The 21,403-nt window shown below is 33.7% G+C and overlaps 4 protein-coding genes across 14 annotated transcripts in view; 2 read left to right on the forward strand and 2 right to left on the reverse strand.

Moving 5' to 3' along the window:
• LOC105675158 (uncharacterized) overlaps nucleotides 1–2,258 on the reverse strand; it is a 21,536-nt gene extending 19,278 nt beyond the window's left edge. Inside the window, exons 1-3 of one of the 2 annotated variants that reach the window (XM_067354854.1) lie at nucleotides 1,742–2,258; nucleotides 520–1,080; nucleotides 88–198 (exon numbers count right to left, since the gene is read on the reverse strand). In XM_067354854.1, the coding sequence (XP_067210955.1) occupies nucleotides 88–198; nucleotides 520–1,076 (668 nt within the window). In that variant the 5' untranslated portion in view covers nucleotides 1,077–1,080; nucleotides 1,742–2,258. Of the gene's footprint in view, nucleotides 1–87; nucleotides 199–519; nucleotides 1,637–1,741 lie in introns of those variants that run through there. The other variant, XM_067354853.1, reaches the window with a different exon arrangement.
• Nucleotides 2,259–3,146: 888 nt separating this feature from the next.
• Nucleotides 3,147–7,865, reverse strand: LOC105675164 (protein-L-isoaspartate O-methyltransferase domain-containing protein 1). Of its 7 annotated transcripts, none has more exons than XM_012372104.2 (6): nucleotides 7,737–7,865; nucleotides 6,423–6,446; nucleotides 5,404–5,726; nucleotides 5,201–5,335; nucleotides 4,872–5,123; nucleotides 3,147–4,789 (listed from the first exon to the last, which is right to left on the reverse strand). In XM_012372104.2, the coding sequence occupies exons 3-6, from the start codon at nucleotides 5,702–5,704 to the stop codon at nucleotides 3,762–3,764; spliced, it is 1,716 nt and encodes a 571-aa protein (XP_012227527.1). In that variant the 5' UTR covers nucleotides 5,705–5,726; nucleotides 6,423–6,446; nucleotides 7,737–7,865; the 3' UTR covers nucleotides 3,147–3,761. The 7 variants fall into 7 exon arrangements, with proteins under 7 accessions (XP_012227527.1, XP_012227525.1, XP_067211011.1 ...); XM_012372102.2 differs by lacking the exon at nucleotides 7,737–7,865 and adding an exon at nucleotides 6,674–7,004 and having other exon boundaries at nucleotides 6,402–6,446; XM_067354910.1 differs by lacking the exon at nucleotides 7,737–7,865 and adding an exon at nucleotides 6,674–7,004 and having other exon boundaries at nucleotides 6,423–6,518.
• On the forward strand, nucleotides 7,552–18,230 carry l(3)mbt (lethal (3) malignant brain tumor). Of its 4 annotated transcripts, none has more exons than XM_012372097.2 (17): nucleotides 7,552–7,669; nucleotides 9,960–10,122; nucleotides 11,857–12,061; nucleotides 12,877–13,171; nucleotides 13,334–13,573; nucleotides 13,651–14,273; nucleotides 14,428–14,587; nucleotides 14,666–14,837; nucleotides 14,924–15,101; nucleotides 15,179–15,377; nucleotides 15,461–15,916; nucleotides 16,016–16,202; nucleotides 16,275–16,396; nucleotides 16,476–16,845; nucleotides 16,946–17,020; nucleotides 17,112–17,433; nucleotides 17,510–18,230. In XM_012372097.2, the coding sequence occupies exons 3-17, from the start codon at nucleotides 11,858–11,860 to the stop codon at nucleotides 17,633–17,635; spliced, it is 3,729 nt and encodes a 1,242-aa protein (XP_012227520.1). In that variant the 5' UTR covers nucleotides 7,552–7,669; nucleotides 9,960–10,122; nucleotide 11,857; the 3' UTR covers nucleotides 17,636–18,230. The 4 variants fall into 4 exon arrangements, with proteins under 4 accessions (XP_012227520.1, XP_012227521.1, XP_012227522.1 ...); XM_012372098.2 differs by lacking the exon at nucleotides 7,552–7,669 and adding an exon at nucleotides 7,713–7,854; XM_012372099.2 differs by lacking the exon at nucleotides 7,552–7,669 and adding an exon at nucleotides 9,115–9,373.
• Nucleotides 18,231–20,043: 1,813 nt separating this feature from the next.
• The window catches only part of fng (Fringe glycosyltransferase), an 84,242-nt gene continuing 82,882 nt past the window's right edge, over nucleotides 20,044–21,403 (forward strand). Inside the window, exon 1 of the mRNA XM_012372107.2 lies at nucleotides 20,044–21,130. Coding sequence (XP_012227530.1) covers nucleotides 20,825–21,130 — 306 coding nt within the window. The 5' untranslated portion in view covers nucleotides 20,044–20,824. The remainder of the gene's footprint in view (nucleotides 21,131–21,403) is intronic.

The raw sequence follows: 21,403 nt of genomic DNA on the forward strand, positions 1-21,403 counted from the left end.
TTAGTTAATTATTTCACTAAATCAAAATTATTATAAATATAAATTTTTTAAATATATTAATTACATTACATTTTAATAGATTCGTACCTGCATGTAGCTCCATTTTGACAAACTGGATTATGCTCATCGTTAAAACACAATGAACCTTCGTTACAGCTTCTTCCGCTAAAACCGTCGAAACAATCGCACCAGAAAAATCTAGTAAAAGAAAAACATAACAATTTCAGAAATCTCGCATTTTCAAGATTAACAGATAAATGAAAGATATAAAAAAAATCATTAATGATTCATGCAGTAGCAAGTTTGCAGTTGTATAAATTAATACCCTTCATGGATATTCAATTTCTTAATATTTATCCTTGAAATTGCAAATCTTAATTTATTACAAAAATAATTTTTAAAAATATGATTTAGTATTAAAATGAAGTATTACGGAATCATGGAGAGAGATACATTGTAATGCATACATACACAAGTTATGATAGTATATTAGTGTACTATAAAGAGTGAAGAACTTACGTGTGATCCACAGAGACGAGGCAATTTCCTGCGAAGGAGCAATCACGTACAGTGCAGGACTCTGGATTCGGGTGTTCTTCAGTCATCTCATATGTCACATTAAAACCATACACGTCGAGCAAATCATTCAATACTCTGATGTGATTGCCTTCGAGGCGATCCAGCTCAAACTCGATCACCAGGAATGGTCTGAAAGTCCTGAGGCGCCGGTACTCGAAGACGTTACCTTCAGTCACCTCCTTTATCAAAGCTGCTCCAAAATTCATAGTCTCAGATTCGTAATATGCGTACTCGGTGAAGCGAAGCCCCTTATAAACGTAAAGCTGCGTCAAGTAGACGACGATAGAACTGTTAGTTGATGGGATATCAGACACGTCGATCACCCACCGACACTTGATCGGTACCGGAAACGGTCCAGGAAAATTCGGCGTATGTATGACGCCCCTAAGACTCGTTAAGTGACCACCACATAACGGGTCGAAGTTCATGACGACACCCGGCAAATTGGCACAGCAGAGATACAGGAGGAAGACTCCAGACACAATCGGCGACTTCATCTTCCTTCGATAATTATTAAAAACACATGAATAACACATTGTGACAAGATAATTCTTCATGAATGTATCATTATAATTATGCTCACATAATTTAAAAAAATAATACACATTTACGTGATAATGATAAACTTTAGTGTTAATATTGTCAATATTGATTGAATAGTCTTTATGATTGTTTACAGTACACAGTTATTTCAGATGTTACTCAAATTAAGGCTAATTGTAAGATCTGAATATGTGAAAGCTAGATATACATATGTATACGTATATATCCTGACACCTGTTTATCTGAAATCATAGCTAATAGCAATCAATTTCCATATATAGATACTATCCAAGCATTCATATAAACAAATAAAATAATAACATAAATAATAAAATTATATTTTATCTAAAATATGTTTTAAAAAATATTTTGCTTGACATCATGTTTTTATGAATTCTTAAAAATTTGAGGAAGAGGATTTGCTATATATATGAATAAATGATTTCATTTTTTATAGTTGAAATACATCAAACAACATATATGCATATGTTAAATATGTAAAATTACAATATAATATATTCATAACAGCAATTAATTTTTAATATACATAATAAATTTGCATAATAAATGAGAATTAAAATCAGTCAGCATAGTAAATATTAACATGCCTCCTTTTTACCTTGCTAGTGATTTGGCGCGTTATCACAATTCATATGCGAAGTGAACGACCGTGAGCTAGCTATCTCTCTTCTTTTCACCGTTATCGTTCAATCAGCTACTCTTTTTATTTCTTTTCGCATTGCTCCAGCATGACAACGTCGATATCTCCTCGCGCACAAGCAGGAGCCAGAAATTTCGCTTTTAGTTAGGCTTACATGTAGAGCGCGGATTCCCGGGGGTATCCAGCACATCTCGATCGACTCCATCGTGCATCGTAGATGGAGATTCGTGGTAGAACGAAATAGCGATTTCGTAGTTCGACTGTTTGGACGAAGAGCGTTGACGATAAACGAGCGCGAACAACAAATGCAAATGAACGGTCAAAAGACCTCGGTATGACCTTGTGTGCAAGGTTGTGTGCAGTGATACTGATTGCTCTCAATGCTTATCACGAGAGAAGCAAAGTCGCACAATCTACCGGGCTGCTGGGCGTCAGCCTCCACCACACACCACCACGAAGCTGTCCGCGCACCCCCTCAGTGCATCCAACGCTACTAATTCATGATCTATGTACACATGTAGTACTGGTGTGGTAGTATTGTCAGGAGTTCGGCGGAAAGAATTAATATTTGGCGCCATTAAAGATTGTAAATTAATGTAAATAATATTGGCTAAAAAATAAAGTTAATGTTAAAAACATGATTTTCCGAAATAAATTAATAAAGTTTTCTTAAAAATAAAAATAATATTAAAGTTTTCTTACCTTTTTAGAGAATAGTATAAATAATGTTATAATAATATATTGCAAATAATATATAATTAAGAGATCTTTATTTTTCTAATAATTTTATTTCTAATTATCCTAATTTTATATATATATGTATATATATATATATGAGAACAATGTACTTAAAATTTCGTACACCTTAGGTATCTCGATCTGAGATCGGTGTACAATCTAACTGTCTCTTGTGGACTAATTTATTAATTTTTTTAAGAAAAATTAAAAATTTAGCACTAACATCCTGCGACGGCTCTTAATGCTCTTCTATTATATTTCTTGATTGTTATCATATGGAGTCTTACTATTATGTGTTTTTTATATATATTTTGTTTCTATTTATTATATAAAGAAAAATAATCAGCATATCAGAAAGAAAGTTCGCAAAATGAAAGAATTATAAGCCAATGACTCACTGTTATCTACAGACATTATATCAGTAGTGATTAAATGACAAAGTAAGATATAAAATGATAGGAATTCGTTTTAAAAACATTCAGGAACTCATGTGTGAGGATTACATAACTTTGAAGTGCATGCGTGAAAGAAAAAATAGCGTAAAATTGTTGAATAATGAAAAGTAATGTATTTCTTTAAATACGAAAGTCATTTGAAGTTTTCGAAATAAAATAAATGGTTTGTATATTTTTAAAATTATTTTTATTTTTAATATAATCTCCCCCTTAACATTAATGCACATTTGCACCAACGATGCTCCAAAGCCATTATACCGTTGTCAAATTCTGATTTGTTAAGGCCTGCAAAGTATTCATCGTTTTTTTTTATTTTATCATCTTTAAAACAATCACCTTTAAAACAAGTCATAAATATTTTTTATGGTTTCTGGTGTTATTGCATTCTTCGGACGTCCACTGTGAGGGTCATTGTATAGGCTTGCACGACCACGTTTAACTTCAGTCATCCACTTAGAATTAGTCGAAAATGAAGAACCAGAGTCCTCTAAAGTATATCTCATATTAGTATAAATGTTCGTTACCGATTAACCTTTTTTAACAGAATATTTAATTACAGCACAAAGTTTATCTTTTTTCATTTCTAAGAAATTACAAAAATACTTTTATTCAAACAGCTGTATAAAAAAACCTACTTGACATAATGACCTGTAATTTTACACGTGTTCAATGATAGATGAAAGACGCTATTGCATTTCTTAATAATTTTAGTTATACTACTGTCATCTATATTTCATTTCGAGAAATTTTCAAATGACCACGTAAGAATAACGCTTATAATTTTCTTATAATTTTCGATTATAATTTATGTACAGCTTTATTGAGAAAGGCAACGGTAACTGTTGTATTTTTTCCCTCATGTAAACAGCGAACGCGTTGCTATCTACATAGTGCGCGATAATTGCTTTCTTGCGGGAAGAGTCTTTTGACGTAGAGCGAGAACACGTGTTTCTGTATGATTTATAGACTGCGATGTCGGGCAGATCTATGTCCATCGTGTCGCCTGTAGTATAGTCGTCTGTAGTATCGGTCATGTCCGAGTCCGAGTGATTGGTGTTTGAGCTGGAACTGCCTTCCTCATTGTTGAGATTCATATCTTCCACTATACCGCTGTCCGTTTTCTCGCATTTCGCAATTTTCTTGCGTTGTATAAAAGCGCTTTCTTGTTCAGCATCGCTATCACTTTCGCTCATGTTGGAATACGAAGTTGTCGATTTCTCACCATCTCTTTCGCTCCGCTCTTCATTATTGTTGTCGTTTACGTCTGCACTTGTAGAAGAGGTGTGATCCGCATTTGCAGAAGACGTGTGACCCGCACTTGTAGAAGAGGTGTTATCCGTACTTGTGCCTTCTGTGCTTGTGCTTGAAGAGGAATTCTTTGCGTCAGATTTCCATCTTTGTTGACGTTCTTGAAAACTTCTCGCTGTATTTACGGTAGCATCTCGGGTATTCTCGTTGACGTTACTCGAAACCCGTTGATTTTCCTCATTGTCATTCTGATTTGGTTGTATGACAGCTCGTACCAATTGCAGAGTTGTCGTGATAGCCTCTCCAGGATGAGCGTCTACATTCAGCAAAAAGCGTGCACGCCCGACAATATCCTGTTCATCGTCGCTTAAGGCATCATCGGATTCTTCAAAGATAGGTATTACGAAACTTCTGAGTGTATGTTGTCGCGCAGTCTGTCTCTGATGTACCGGTAGTATGGGCTTTTTGGTCTCGAGATCAGTGTGTTCGCACCAGATATTTTGACGTAGACGATGTCGGATCTTACCACGACACAGCTCTTGCAAAGGTAAAGGATTGCACTCCGCTGCACATATTTACATAAAAAAATCATTTAAAATATCGTAAAACAGATAACAAACATTTTTTATAAAATATAAATTACGTACGTAAGTGAAGCAAATTGTGCTCTGAAGGTGGAGGTATAACTAAAGTTGCGAACGACACAGGAAGCATTGTATGCTGCAACCAAGTGTTTTCATCGACTCTTTTCAAACGTAGTAACTGATCTTTGTAAGGCATCACAAGAATACCTCCAACACGAACAAATTGTTTAATGAACGCTTCATGACTTTCAGGACACGCTGCGCCACAATATACTCTGTCATATTGTCTGCCAGGTATAATGCTGAGACAATTTCCTGTTGGATATATTATTATGATATATTTTTGTTCGCACAAATCCTCCCATTTCTAATATTCAAAGAAATTGTTTTACCTTGTATGAATACCGGTTCACAAAAATCGAATTCATTCAAGGCCAATGATTTCTGCTTAAATTCTTCCATCCTTTCATATGCATATTTTAGACAGTCTTCATGTAACTCGATACCATGATTGGTTCCATGTTGTTCTAAGGAAAGTACAAAAACTTTACCTATATTCAACACTTGTTTATTAAAACATTAGTAATTGCCTTACGTAACAACAGTCCTGCCATTGTGCTGAGGTAACCAGTTCCTGATCCAAGATTTAGGAAGCTTAAGCCTGGCTCTAAATTGAGTCCTTCCAACACTTCACTGTATATACAGGGAGCTGATAAGTGTATGTTTCCATCTTTCCAAGCTAGATCCTTATAGGCGCCTTCTCGAAATGAGACATAGTCAGCTCTGTCCACAGCTCTAAAAACTTGTTCCACCTTCTTCGTCTTGATATATTTTGATTCCATCAAATTGTCTACTAATTCGTCATTGTCTTGCCCGCTACTTACAGCTCCTCCCATGTTTATCAAAGTACTAAATATTCTATAACATATTTAATGCATATATATGTTTATTATGTTACAAATTAATATACAAATCAAAAAAATTAATAATAGAGCACTTTAATAGATTACCAACGATAAAACAAGTAAACAAGAAAATGATAAAAAATACTTATCCACAAAAGTCTGTAGCAATAAGGAAGCTATACATATACACACGCACACATACATTTGTGCGATATCATGCACTCAGGGCATCACTTTTTTATGTGAGATAACATTTATAAAGTATTGATTCCAGAATAATCATCTTTGACTGAATTAAAGCTATCATTGCATATTCCATTGCATTAGATTATTGCCCAAATGTTTTTCATATATTTATGGGCTAATGATTTATTGTATTAACTAGTCACAAGATATTTTTCAAATCTTAGGAGACAATATGGAGACTCAGGCAGTATTAAGACATGACTTTAAAAATAACTTGGGTCAAAGTATAAACTATGCAAAACATGAAAGTCTAGACCGCTAAAAGCACCTTTATGTTAATTCGACTATAATACTTTCTCGACAATTAATTGGTTTATTAGCGATAATGATTCGATTATGCAATGGGTGATGCATGTTTTTTGTCTATTTTAAAATTTTAGACAAAAGACAATAATATACGATCAACGAAAAATATATGCGATACAAAGTGGTGTTTATTTACGATAATAACGCTGCATCTCACCTCTCTCTCTCGTAAGGAATAAACCTGCAAACACGATTCAATAAATCAGCAAAGTCACCAACTACGAAGCACGTTGAAAAAGATTTCTTGATATGCCTATTTTATTTCGTAACAACAATGTCGTTAATGTTAACGTATCGTCAGATTGCCGTATCGTAACGTTAACACAGGTATGAAGTCAAAGCTGCATAACGATACGTAACGTATCGCGACACTGCCGTTAGGAAAAGTTACTGAATAAATGTGCGTACAAATCAAAACACAATCCAATGATGACAGCGGGTAATATGGAGACGATGAGTCGCTAAAGCGGAAAAGAACTCTGTCCTGGCGCTTATTACTTTGATGGCGATCGCAAACGTTAGCATATTACAATGTTGACGACGTGATACGATGTATCGTCGTCGCGCACTGAAACGGTCGTCGCGACGTCACTTGTGTTTTCATAACGCAAAGGGATTATCAAGTCCATCAGCTGATATTGCAAAACACACTGAGCGTCGAACAACTTCTACGCCATTGAGTGAAACGTGACATTATGAATAATTCACATTGAATCGATATTCGAACGCGTGATCGGCGATAAAAAAATTATAACTTAATTATTCAATTATGTGTGAAATGCATTAAAATCGTGAGAATAATCTTATAATTTTGGTACATGCCAAATTTATTAAATAAAAGTTATAAATTTTTTGTCCACAAAGCATGCGAAATATACGCAGTATGAATTTTGCATTAGAATGCGCGATGTTAGCGCGTTTATAGCATCGCGGATTTTTCATGTAATATATATTGCATTTAATCATTACACTTAAGATAAAAGTAGTGCAAGATGTTATTTTATTACGTTGAAATCTTTTTTTTTTAATATTTAAAAAATACTTAAATTTTTTATTTTTTCTTATTACAATTTATTTATTTTTTATTTTTGTTAAAAATATATATTCCAAGATATGTTAGATAATTATTAAATATATATATATATATATATCTAATTGATAAAAATGTTCATATTCTTTGTCCAAACATTTTCAAAGGGCCTAATGATACCTTTCGATTTTGGTAAAATATATACGCGATTGAACCTCTCCGCTGAGAAAAGCGTCTGCTAGCGTTGCTAACATCTGCTACTGCGCATGTTAGAGGTTTGTTTCCGGTTTAGTATCTTTAGGATCTTTAGCATAGCGCACTGTAATATTCTTCTCTTGGCTGATACGATGGCGACACAACGATAACTTTAAAAGGTGAGTTGTGATTCGTGAGATTTTCTATATATACAATGCATCGTCGGCATGTAAAATGATTACTTACACTCGCGGAACATCGCCGGTCACTTCGTGTGTTTGCAATTTTTCGTGAATATTGTCCGAGTACGTGCGTAGCTAAAATCATCGCTCTTCATTATATTGATAATTGTCCGATTCTTTTGGTAAGTGTATCCTAAAAGTATATATGGCATTAGAGAACTCGCTGGCTTCATGAACTCCATTAATGTAATATATATATAAGCTCGATAATCACGGAAACTACATATGAGTCTAACGTAATACATACGGAAACAGATTGCGATGTACTTGCACTTTGCATGGTGGAGTAAACGTCGTTTTGATGGTATTTTTTTTATTCGGCATAATTCACTCGGTGCACTCGGACATAAATATTTGTATCTGAAACATCGTGATAATCGTGCTATAATTAGTTCGTGCGATACAAAGACTGAGCATTTTGTTACATTTTACGAACTTTTTATTAACCTTTATTCTATTGTATGAAATCTTAAACTTCGTCTATAAACAACATATACTTTAATCTAATTTTTTTGTATAAGCAAAATTATTTTGCTTATACAATATATGTAAAAGGTATTTTTTTTTATCCTTTAATGTAAAAATTATTTTTATATTATTTGTGACGCGTTGCAGAAGTTGTATATTTCTTAAATATAGATGATAACATTTGCAAAATGTAAAATACGAGAAAATTTTATTTGCTTTTAGAATAATAGCTCACGTATTATAAACGACGAAATTAATTATATATAGATAAATTGTCTTTTTATTTTTCGAGATATATTATTGTTTATTAGTTTATCTTTTAATACGATAAATGTAAATTAATATTTTATTAATTTATGAGCCGTTGTTGATTGAATTCTTATTCAAAATTAATATCAAGCGACATGAAAATTATATTTCAAGAACATTTGTGCATCGTTATTGTTTGAGTCAGCTTAATTCGGCTTATCTTGATATTTTTAGTGACAATGTTTCCCTTTCGCGTGTACTGTGTGTGCATGACGAGTGTTCCGCGATTTGGAGGTTAACGCGCGAGTGTCTCGGAGCGGTGAGAATAATTTTTTCACATTGATTTTAATAGTAGAGAGTCAGCTGATATCTGTCGCATATTACGCGACAGATATCAAGGAGAATATTGATTAATGGAATTCAGGGAAATCATTGAACTTGGCGTATATATATATATATTGGCGATTCCTTGATAAAACTTGGTGAAAACGACTCGAACTTTGTCCATGAATATATCATTGATAACTGTATAAAATTTACTTCAGTTATGTGCTTGTAGCCATAGTTGACGAATGTTCTTTTTTGATTTACATTGATGTATCATCTATTTGACATCCATCTCTCATTGGTTGTTGTATCTGACGTAACATTCGGTGATATTAGAAATTCTCTAGATGCAATCAGGTTTCCTTTTAGTTGCGGTTTAGCTATTTTCGAGCGCATCGTATCTATGTACATTCATATACTATGACTGTTACTTACAAAAAAATCCAAAACTGCATTTTTATTAGGTAACTTAATATTGTACAGCCTGGAATCATCTCTATTATTTAATTTCGTGTGTAATTTTTGAATGTGTCAAACGTGCAAATTGCAATTTTGTTTACGTCGAAAACACGAGTTTTGGTTTATGCCGAAAACACAGTAAGTTGTCCAAGCCATATTGATCCTATTTACATCTCAATGATATAAGCAAATTAAAAGCGGCAGAACTGACATATGATTGTGTATTTTTTGATTATTTAAAATGATATAAAATCACATTAAACCATCGCCAATATTATCACAAGTAATAATCCTTGTTAATTAAATCTATCGACGAATATCGTATAGTTAAAAATATAGAGAAAGTCTTTACCTGGGTTTTCGTGAAAACAAAAGAAGTGAAATTATAAAAATGTAGAATAGATTTAGTAGTATTGAAGAATTGGTATTAAAATTTTCGGTGAAAGTTTAGCTGGTGTTTTATATAAATTAAATTTAATAGTTTGTTGTATGTCATTAATGTCTTTGTTGTCACGAAAATTTTATTTAGATAGATTGCACATGAAGAATAACCATGAAGCATGTTTTATACAAATCAACCCATCACCTAAAATAAAAGAGATGCCGTATTGCGTTCTATATATTATACACATATGACTTATTCAGCTACACTTTGTGTGCTGCTCCATTGTGTTGCTACACTCTAGACTACAACTTTAATTAGTCTATTTTATTTCTCTTCTAGAAATTCTGTAAAAGTTTTTGAGAAGCAAAAACTCCTGCAGCATTTGAGTGTGCTAAATGGACCACATCCTCTGTTTCTTTCGGACTTCAAGATACGCGAATATATTCGTTCCGTCTCAAGAGAGTCTGAAAAAGTGTAACTAAAAGAAGATACAGAAAGAAAGGTAAGATCATGCCTGTGCACTATGTATACACGGTTATAATTTTTGCAATCGAAACTCACATCAAATCGTATCTTTAATCGATAGCACGTAGATCGTCTGCCGTTCATATTTGAAAACGCGGTGTAACATCTTTGGTGCAACATATGTGTGTATATGTAGCAAAAAAAGCATTTCGTTTGCAGTTTATAATTTCAACCAATACCTTTCTCACTATTTGTGTACAAATCAAAAAGATACTCACCGCAATTTCTTAGTCCGTGGACCGTTCGATTTACTTATATCGTTGCATCAATATTTATAAAATATTGCTGATGTGTTTTGTCACGGGTCTTTTTTTTGTGATGACGTTTGCGCGGGAGGTGGGTTCGATGTTTTCTTTTAAAGAAACATTCGTGTAATTTGTGTGGATAATAAATAGCTCGTGATATCAATGATATATCGACATTCATGCGACATTCACGAATGACGAATAACTCGTTCAAGTTGAAAAAATTCGGGAAAGCTTTTGCAACGAGCAGTGATATTAGTGGCGCCATCGGTGTCAGCTGTAGGTTTACACAGTACGATTGGTTGGTGCAAGTGCATGCGTTTACTGTGCAATATCGAGAAACCAATGGGAATCGAAGTGTTGCGCCGTCGCCATTGCGCGTCCGGCCTATGGGGACCTAGCCGTGGCGTACAGAAGACTAGGCTCGAACGCTTGAAAGATGTGCAAAGATTTTTGTTAAAAGTGTGTGAGTTGCATGGTGATTTATTCATTGTTTGTTACATAGCAAAACGTCGATCGAGGACGACGACTAACACAAACAACGATCATTTTACTGTGAGACGGATTGCATGTCTGTTATTCCAGTGAAAAGTGCCGAGTGTACGCGCGTTGTCTCTTTCATCGACAAGCGATTCCGTGATGCGCGACTGACTATTCGTAAAAGTGTTTGAATAGTAAACTTGTAGCCGTGGTACACACTTCCTTCTAATTGCAGCATTGTATATTTTCGCGTAGTAATACGCTAAACGCGGCACTACTGTGTCCACGGTGAATTTTAAAGTGAATTGCAAAGTGCTGAACGTGACTGCTGTGCTCCGATAATAATAGTCCGGCGCGCCATTTAAATCGTGCTTTCGCACTATTCTCGACGAGTGCGTTGAACGCCTTAATGGACAATTTCGTGTACGATAACACATTGCCCGATTGTCCACGCTTTTAAGAATGGAGAATTTTGACTCCTCGCGAATTATGTAACTGGTAATGCGCGTAACGACGCGATATGACGATGATGAACGATATGTCTACTAGGTTTGTAAAGTTGCATTTGTACTAGACATTGATAAATATATCATGTATTAGACTTTGTCTACTATATGACCCATTTATTAAAATTAGATGAAAATAAGGTATTATGTTTTATAATATAAAACTTTATTCAAACTATCACGTTTATATGCTTATTTGATGAGTAAGGAAAACTATACTGGTATAAAAACTGCTAGATAACGTTAAATACATTTTTTATGTTGATGAGATTAAATTTTATATTACTTATTTTTAATAATTTATATATATAACTTACTAATTTATGAAAATATTTTTTATATCTTTTTAAGTATTTGAAGTATATATTTATATATATACAATTTACTTTTTGAATTAAATATTTAAGAATTTTTAATCATTAACAAATTGTATAATGAACGGTCAGCTTTGAAATAGTGCTACGATCTGTTTGTTAACAGAATGGAAGAGGAAATAGTAGTAGATGACATAGACGACAATAGTACTGCAGAGACGCAGCAGGCAGATGACTCAACAACACCCGTAATGCCTTTGCTATACATTCAACAAAATAAAGTACGTTCTAATCAGTCAGCAAGTGCAAATCAAACTCTTGTTTCACCTAATACGCAACTTGCTGCAATTATTAATCCAGTTAATAATCAGGTAACTATTGAAGACATGCTGTGTGCATTATGTATAACAGTACACATTTTTAAGCTTTGCATCTTGTTGATTTTCCACGTTGTAATTTATGTAGAAGTTGAGAACCTTATTACATAGATTAGGGTTATCAATATTTGTAACTTGTATCTTATGTAATATGCTCTTTAATACAATATATTGTATGGAACAACACAAAATATAATTAAAATACAAGAAATAACCTAAAATTAAATACATATTTTTTGATAAATTGTATTACTGTTACTTATATATGCAGTCCTACACAAAAATGTGGTAGTACTAAACAACTCATACTCAGTGTACATATGTAGGCCTTGGAGCCTTATTAGTTTCCATGTGTAGGTGGTACTAGTGAATGGTGCATCTTTTCATAATAAATACAGATTTGGTTAATAGGCATTACATACAGTGAAATAGTAAGAGATACATATAATATTAATTTCCTTATTAAAAATGTATATATAAATATTTATAACCATTAAATTTTGTTATATACTTTGATATGTTATTTATTTATTCATTAAGTATATTGATAGATAAAAGATGAATCTTAATTAGTTTAGTGGTATCACTAAATTATTTTTATATTAACTTGTGTTATCACTAAACTAATTCAGATTCATCTTTTATTCATCAATTACTTGCAATTACTTGCAGATAAAATTGGAATGGAAATTATACTAAAGATTACTAAAGATACTTTTTATTATAAGAAGTTATTTTTGAAGAACATTCCAATTTTTATTTTTGTTAAACTAGTTTTAAATAGTATGTAAATTCCACTTTTATTTTAGATTGTGACTGGGCAAAATAAGGTTTTTATACAAGGACCAAGCCAAGTCGCTACATCTCAAAGTAAACAGCATATTGTAATCCATCGACCAATAAATACCGTGAGCACTACAGCGACCCCTCAGACTCAAAAACATATATTATTGAGAAAGTCAAATACATCTACTGCTCAGATAGTGCCCTTGAATACAACTCAAGGAAGTCAAACCAATGCACAAGTGGGAAAGCATACATTTGCATATTTGGGAACGCTCATTAAACCTAACAAATCACGAGAATCTGTTGTGATACCTGCAGGTAAACATTTTTGTATTAAAGAATTTTAGAACAATTATTTCTTTACAATTTGCAAACTTATATAATACAAAAAAAGCGATTAAATATTATATAATATACATATGGAACGTCAGAAAAATAATATCTGCACATTTACTTATTTATTTTATCGTATATTAATAGGAGCCCTATCAACAACTCAAATAACTAAACCAAAATTAGTAATTGCACCAGTAATATCTCAGTTAGCTCAGACATCAACTAGTACGACAAGTGGTTCTCAGAGTCAACCTCCTAAACACATGGCGAATTTATTATTGCCAGTAAATATTCCACAGCAGAGCGGAGCCACAAAACCTAGCATGTTTAACTTAAAGATTAATAATGGTCAACTTAGTACAGAAAGCAAGGGAACTATAACAGGTACAAAAATGAGAAATAATAAGCATTACATTATTCTTAAGGAAAACATCATTTTTATGACGTTTTCCATTTTACAGTGTTACGTGAGTCAAAAACGACGAATTCAACGACGCATCCACCGCCATTACATCCAATAGCGAAAATGAGTTTGTTAAATGCAAATAAGGGTAGTTCTAATTCAATTGATAGTATAAAAATTACTGAAAATCCAGACTCTGCTGTTATCACGCCTATTCCGAAAAAGGAAGATAATCAGCCAGAAAAGCGCAAAAAGACAATTAGCAATATATTACGAGGTTCCGCTGAAAAACGAATGAAGAAACAAAATATACCAAAATCGCCTCAGGACAGTCTGGCTGATACTAATTATGCACTGAGTAGTCCAGAGTCTGAACAGGACAAAGATAAGAAGGGTCAAAATGATGACGACATTACATTGATTAAAGTTGTTCCTAGCGAGGACAAAGTCTCGAAACTCAATACAAATATGGATGATGATATAAAAATAGAAATAATTAAAGCACCAACGAATTGTAATGTTGAAGCAATGCCAGACAATAAGTGCGAAGCAAAGAGTAATAATCACGATGAAACGAAAGAGCAATTAAATAATCTAAATCAGAATAATTCTAACTTTGATGCGACTAAAGTTTTAGACTGGAAAGATGGCGTTGGCACTTTACCTGGAAGCAATTTACAGGTAAGAGAATTGTATAATATTGATATATATAATATTGATTACCGTATCTATGTAGAATAAAATTGAAAACTTGCTGTGTATTAATGATGAGACATTAATCAAGTGTTTCTAGATGTGTGTACATATATGAATTATTTATTTATTATTGATCTAGTTTCGCATGAATGAATTTGGCATTATGGAAGTAGTAGACGAAGATGAAAGCAGTAAACAGAATAAGGATGGTATTGGTGACAAAGAAAATGTGTGTTTAACACAAAATTCTTCAAAGAGCAGTCCGGCAACTGTTAATAATGCTAATACGGAGAAAAAAGGTAAGTTACAAATAATAGATCATGATGATTTACATATAAGCATTTACATGTTACGATAATGGAATATGTTTGATTTAGCTGATGATAGAAAATCCAGATCGATGAATGCAGACACAATGTATCATTGTGAAGGTTGCGGATGTTATGGGTTGGCTGCTGAATTCGAAAGTCCAATATCATGCAGCCCTTCCTGCACAGAACAGATAGAATCTAGAAAACAAACTGCACTTCGAAAGGAAAAAGAGTTGAAGTATGTATTTATGTATATATAGTTTCTCATCACATAATATACAATAATTAAGAAGTTGAAAGATTTATTTATATAAATATTTGTAGGGAGGTACGTATGAGAAAGAAACGCAAAAGATTGCTGCAAGAATCACAATGGGCAAAGGAGATGGATGAAAAGTCTGATGATAAAATGCAGGATAAGGCAAAGTCTGAGACAGATGATGAAAAAGACACAATTGTTGGCATAGACGATGAAAGCCAAGGAGATTCGTTAGAGTGCAAAGTAAGAATTAAGTGTAGATTAAGTGTAGATAATAATTAAACTGCACCGACTAAATGATTAAATTGTTTTATGTCCAGTATCCTTGGCAAAGAGGAAAACTCGGTTTTTCATGGCCAAAGTACCTTGATCATTGCAAGGCGAAAGCAGCGCCTGTTAAGTTATTTAAAGATCCTTTTCCTTATAGCAAAAATCACTTCAGAGTTGGAATGAAATTGGAAGGTATAGATCCCGAACGTCCTTCTCGATATTGTGTTCTGACTATCGTCGAGGTTGTAGGTAAAGAATTAGAGATAATAATGTGTGATAATGTGTGAAATAGTACAATGATACGGAATTTGTAACGAATGATGTTGTATTAGGTTATCGAATGCGTCTGCACTTCGACGGTTATCCGGAAAATTATGATTTCTGGGTAAATGCAGATAGCATGAATATATTTCCTGCTGGCTGGGCTGAGAAAAACGGTAAAAAATTAGATCCACCAAAGGGTTATACAGTTGGTAACTTCAATTGGAATGCATATCTGAAATTGTGTAAAGCGACTGCAGCAGCGAAGAATATATTTCCGAATAAAAGCGTGCTGCAAACTGTCTTTCCTACGTGTTTTCGAGTGGGCATGAAGTTGGAAGCGGTGGACAGAAAACATTCTACATTACTTTGTGTTGCTAGTATAGCAGGTTTAATGGACTCCCGAATATTGGTCCACTTTGATTCTTGGGATGAGGTGTATGATTATTGGGCTGACGTGAGTTCACCATATATTCATCCTGTAGGATGGTCTCATCACAATGGAATCACTTTGGTTCCACCAAACAGTAAGAAATCTGAAATCAATACATTAGAATTTATTTATTTTTTTATATATAATTGCATTTTGTTGTAATGTGACGGTATTATAATTGTAATGCGATTAGACAAAGATGCCAAGTCCTTCACTTGGGACGCGTATCTGAGAGAAATGGGTGCGACGGCTGCACCGGCTAGGGCATTCAAACAGCGACCACCTTGTGCATTCAAACGCGGTATGAAGCTGGAAGCAGTAGATATGCGGGTTCCACAATTAATCAGGTTGGCCACGGTTGTCGATGTACAAGATCATCGGTTTGTATTAATAATTTTTGAATTTCTTGTATTTCCATTTCGTGAGATAATAATTACATATTTTCGATGTAGATTGAAGATAAAATTCGATGGTTGGCCCGATAGTCATGCTTACTGGGTTGATGATGATTCACCTGATATTCATCCTGCAGGCTGGTGTTTGAAAACTGGTCATCCACTGGAGCCACCATTAAGTAAGTTGCTGTTTGATTGTATATACAGAATATTAGAATTTGGGTCACACACACATTTTTTAAATTTATTTCATTATAGCGCCCGATAACCTAAACGATCGACCAGAATGCGGTACATACGGTTGCAGAGGTATAGGACATATAAAGGGACCTAAATTTGCAACGCATAATTCGGCATCCGGTTGTCCATACTCTCCTCAAAATCTAAATAAAAAAGGACACATGCCTGACAGACTTAGCTTGATGAAATATGAATCCTATGAATTTGAGGAGGAAATGCTGGAAAAACCTAAATTAGAGAAAATTGACAAAATTAAGATGGACAAGTCTGAAAAATATGTATTCTCAGACGAGAGATTAATAATTCCTGAGAAGGAGATTAAACTAGAAGATGGAGATTTGTCCGATAAGAATGACAAGTTTGAAAACAGATCGGAAAATTCGGAAAAGTATGTTGAACATAATATGAATGCAAAATTAAAAATATGAATACTGTTAATGAATAAATATAGAATAAATGTTATTAATTGGTATTATGTTATTTTATAGATCGAACAAGTCTAAAAATCTGCATAGCGATGGACAAACGGACGATGATGAGGTTTCGAAAAAACGGAAGAAAAAGTTCGTTGCTTTTAAAAAAGCATTTAATTTTTTTTCACGTTATATCTATATGAAATGATAATTTGATATTAATATGCATGTTTATTTTCAGAAGCACAATTTTGGAAGAACCTTTGTTTTCCGTTTCTAATACTAATTCTACATATAGCGATCTGCAGCAGTGGCAACCTATCCCATATGCTGCAAACATGCCAGATAAGCAATTGCGTAAAGAACTTTATCAATCTGTATATAATCCAGGATATAATCCTTTGCCAAATGCACCTCATGTATGGGCAAAACACAGCAATGCCTTAAACAGAGTAGTAGCAAAGCAAACTACAAATCCACGACGATGGTCGAATGAAGAAGTGATTAAATTTGTACAGAGCGTGCCTAATTGCGCAGAAGCTGGGAATATTGTTAGACAGAACGTAAGTTTCAAAAGAAATATAGCAATAATTTAAATGATTAATAATACGTATAATTGTTGCCTTTCTCATGTTGCAGAATATTGATGGTGAGGCATTTTTAATGTTGACACAAGAAGATTTAGTTTCGGTATTGCGTCTACGACTTGGGCCTGCAATTAAGTTGTATAATAGCATAGTTTTATTACGTCAAAAAGCGTCATAAATTATTTCCAAATGCAACATGTATTAATAGCAAGTCATGGAATATGGCAGCTATTTATAACGAAATATATTGTTTATTTATTCGAAATATTATTACGGAAATGGTTTAAATAGTTGCAGCATAAATTTTATACCAAGAAATATTTCAGAATTGTTTTTTTTCTTTAATATGTGACATCATGCTAATTAGCAAATAAAAAGCGAATAAAGAAGAAACGCAAAAAAATTCTCGCGAGCGTTTAATTTTGGATAGCTAAAAAATATTTGTGATTTTTTTTGTTTAAGTCAAAATTGAGATGAAAATACTACGTATTGTTAAAAGTCCTTACACATTGTTCATAATTAATTTTATATTAATTCTAATAAATGCAGAGCGATGACGTATCGCTTATTCGTCAATTTGTAATTCAGACTTGTCAATTCGTAATATAATTCGCAATTGAGACTTTGTTATAAGAATGTGTATTGTTTATAAGTACTTACAATTATATGACGTATTTTTTCGTATAAAATGAGTATGTTAAATCACACGTGTACAAATGTAAATATTATTTTAATTATTAAGTATTGTAATAAAAATACTTATGCAACCTTTCCACCTAATTGTATCACATATTTGTGAACTTCACTAAGAGATACTAACCATACTTTACACGAAAATGTCACATCACAAGATAACATTAAAGAATCTATTACAATTTTAATATCTGCATTAAATACTTGATGCAACTAGTTCGCGCTACTTAATTATTTAAATATTTGAAATTCGCGATATTGCTTTTCAATCACGATTATAGTTATAAAATTCGCCACGATGAATCGCAAAATCATATTTGAATCACTTTTCGCGATTGTTGCTATCTAAAAGTGAATCTCGTAAGTGTAAAAAGTGTTCGTGAAAATGTTTCCCCTGTCTTTAAATATCCGATATTTATTATAAAGTAATAAGTATCGCGTGTAATCGTTATTGTAATATCATGATTTTTGTGTGGAGTTCCTCGTTGATTGAAATCCGCGGCGTATCCGCTATTTCAAATTGTTCTATCACCATGATCGCCATTGATTTGTCATTGTATAAAAAATGTAACGAGTTCTCATGTTTCTCGCCAAAATGGTGCGGTAGAGCGATCATCGCCAGGTATGCACATTTTTGTTACTATGTAATAGCATTATTATATTTGACATTGTCGTTACTAAAAATAATGTTTATAAATGTTCATTAACAAAATGGTTAGTTTAATAGCAAAATGGTTGGTTTAATAGCAAAATGAGAAAAATATATTTTTATGTCTCTAAACTTCTATTCTAAACTTTTTCTATCTAAATATATTATTATTTGTCATTTATATATATATATTTATTTGGAAATAATACTATTTTGAATATTTTTATATATATATAACCTCTTTTATATAAAATAATATTTATGATTAGAATAATACATTAACGCGGAACCTTATCTGATACTGATTATTTCTATGTTATTGGCGATCGATAATGTCGAAATATTTTTTATCTTATGAGTTCACTTAATAGTGTTAAAAATTTTCGCATGATTGCGTGACTTTGATAATATTTTACCGAAATTATTTTGTTTATCATTTTTATTATGCACAGTACAGTTGTTGTAAGTAATTATTTATATTTAGTATGGTTATTTTTATATTTGTGAGAATTTTTCTGATCTTTTGATTGATTTAATTAGCAATAATCAATTGCATATGCCAATAATTACACAAATATTTCTAAATGCGAACACTACTGGGACAGCTACTGGGACATTGCAAAAGGTTTGCACATTTAGGTTATAATATGGATTATATTTTGAAACTTATGAGATCTTTTGTTAATGGATCTTTTCTTATTAATTATGGAAATTATTTTTATATATCTTATACATTTGTGTTAAGTTTATTGTAGCTAAATAATGGATATTAGTTGCTCATGATACCATCACAATGTTGCTCTTGGCAATGTTTATATACATATCTAACAATAAATATAAAATTCTAAACAGATACAGATTCAAAAAACTAAAGTTGCTTTTAGAACAAAACTATTTGAATTAAATATAGTGTCTAAAATAAGTTATATACATATTTTTAATAATGTAATAAGATTATTTTTTATTCTCTACATATGTATCAAATATAATTTTCAATCAAATGTAAATTTATGAAAATGACTTTTAGAGATATGTAAATCTCAATCAAATATGCTATGTAGAATAGAGTTTTATAATTATCTTCAACTATTTTACAAGCTAAAATACTTGTTTGTAACATTTTCACCGTTCTTTGGTCGCGTGCTGCTATTTGAAAAAGCGGTGTATGCATTTCTCTCCATCTATCCCCTCCTTCAGCCGGCTGCACGCTTGTTGGTACCACTTCTTCCCCTCCCGCCGTAGCCGGCGACGTGCCTGCTATGGCGATGTTTACAGCGTAGTCACGGCAACGGCTCATGTGATCAGTCGGCGGGCCGTCGTGCACCGGGTAACAGTAGAGGCTCGAGGTATGTAAGAATCGAATTGTGTTTCGTGTCACGCCGTCACTCGTCGCGACCAGTTAGTTTCGAAGTGTTGACAGCTCGCAATAATCACAGACAATTCTGATTTCGATGATACTCGAAGCGCCTGTGCGACTTGTCTGTGCGCGACGTACTTCAATTCAATAGCTCGAGTATCCGGAATACAGATGTGCGCGAATGCAGAACATGACATACGATATCGTACGTGAGTAATGTTAGTGCTTTTCTTTCCAACGTATTGCTGTGAGAGTTAGAACTTCAAAACTAATAACGTAGTGATATACATAGTGAATAACGTCCGATAACTCCGAAATGGAGCATGTCGCGAAGATTGAAACGCCGGCGCCGATTGACCTTGCCGCGAGGCGCGAATTTCTCATCGAACATCGTTCGCTCGATTCGCGCGAAACGGTGTGAAACGGATACATAACGCGTCTGTTCTGAATTGTCATTCCAAATCAATACGAAATTCAGCGCAAAATGACGCGCCGCATCATCGCACACATGATTGTGCGCGAATATGATTGATAGACAATCAACTTTGAGCATTTGAGTGTAGTATTTGAGTGTCGAAAGAAGGGTGTCTCGCGTGAAGTTGTGAGGAAAAACTCGCGGGAAGATCACGTGATCGTGCGATTTGCCAACAGACAGGACGCGGTGTGTTATGGTACGCGTGTTTTCGTTCGCGAGACGAAATGGGGACATTGACGATGCAGCGGCGTGGCTGGCGGTAAATTCAGAGGATAGATGCGTAGATCTCGCGGTGGCGGAACAAGAGTGGCCGTGCAAATTCGTTAGCAGCCCTCAGGCTCGTCCGTCACTCGCCGACGTCGTTGTCGGTGCTGGACACGGTGCTGCTGGCATGATGCCACGGGGTTTGCCGACGAGACGTGGTCTGCAGGCGTTAGCGCTCGTCATCGCTACCGCCTACGCCACGATTCTCCTCTACCAGGCTGTCGCACCGCGTCAGGTAATTAGAACGATCGTTATCCCCTCATTGATACAATTTTACGGCGTGTATTTCGCACGGCATCTCGACACTTGCTCGGCAAATGAGGTTATTTGAATTTGATTGATATGTTAATAAATATATATGTATAATTTTAAACATATCAATTGGTTATTTATATATCAATTGGATTAATAACACATTGAATAGATTGGAAGATAATGTATGCAAATAAAAAATATCCAAATAAATGTGTTCTTCTCAATATGCCTATTCATCCCATTATATAGAGGT

The sequence above is a fragment of the Linepithema humile genome, chromosome 5 (genome assembly GCF_040581485.1).
Source record: "Linepithema humile isolate Giens D197 chromosome 5, Lhum_UNIL_v1.0, whole genome shotgun sequence".
In the NCBI taxonomy this organism is placed as follows: domain Eukaryota; kingdom Metazoa; phylum Arthropoda; class Insecta; order Hymenoptera; family Formicidae; genus Linepithema; species Linepithema humile.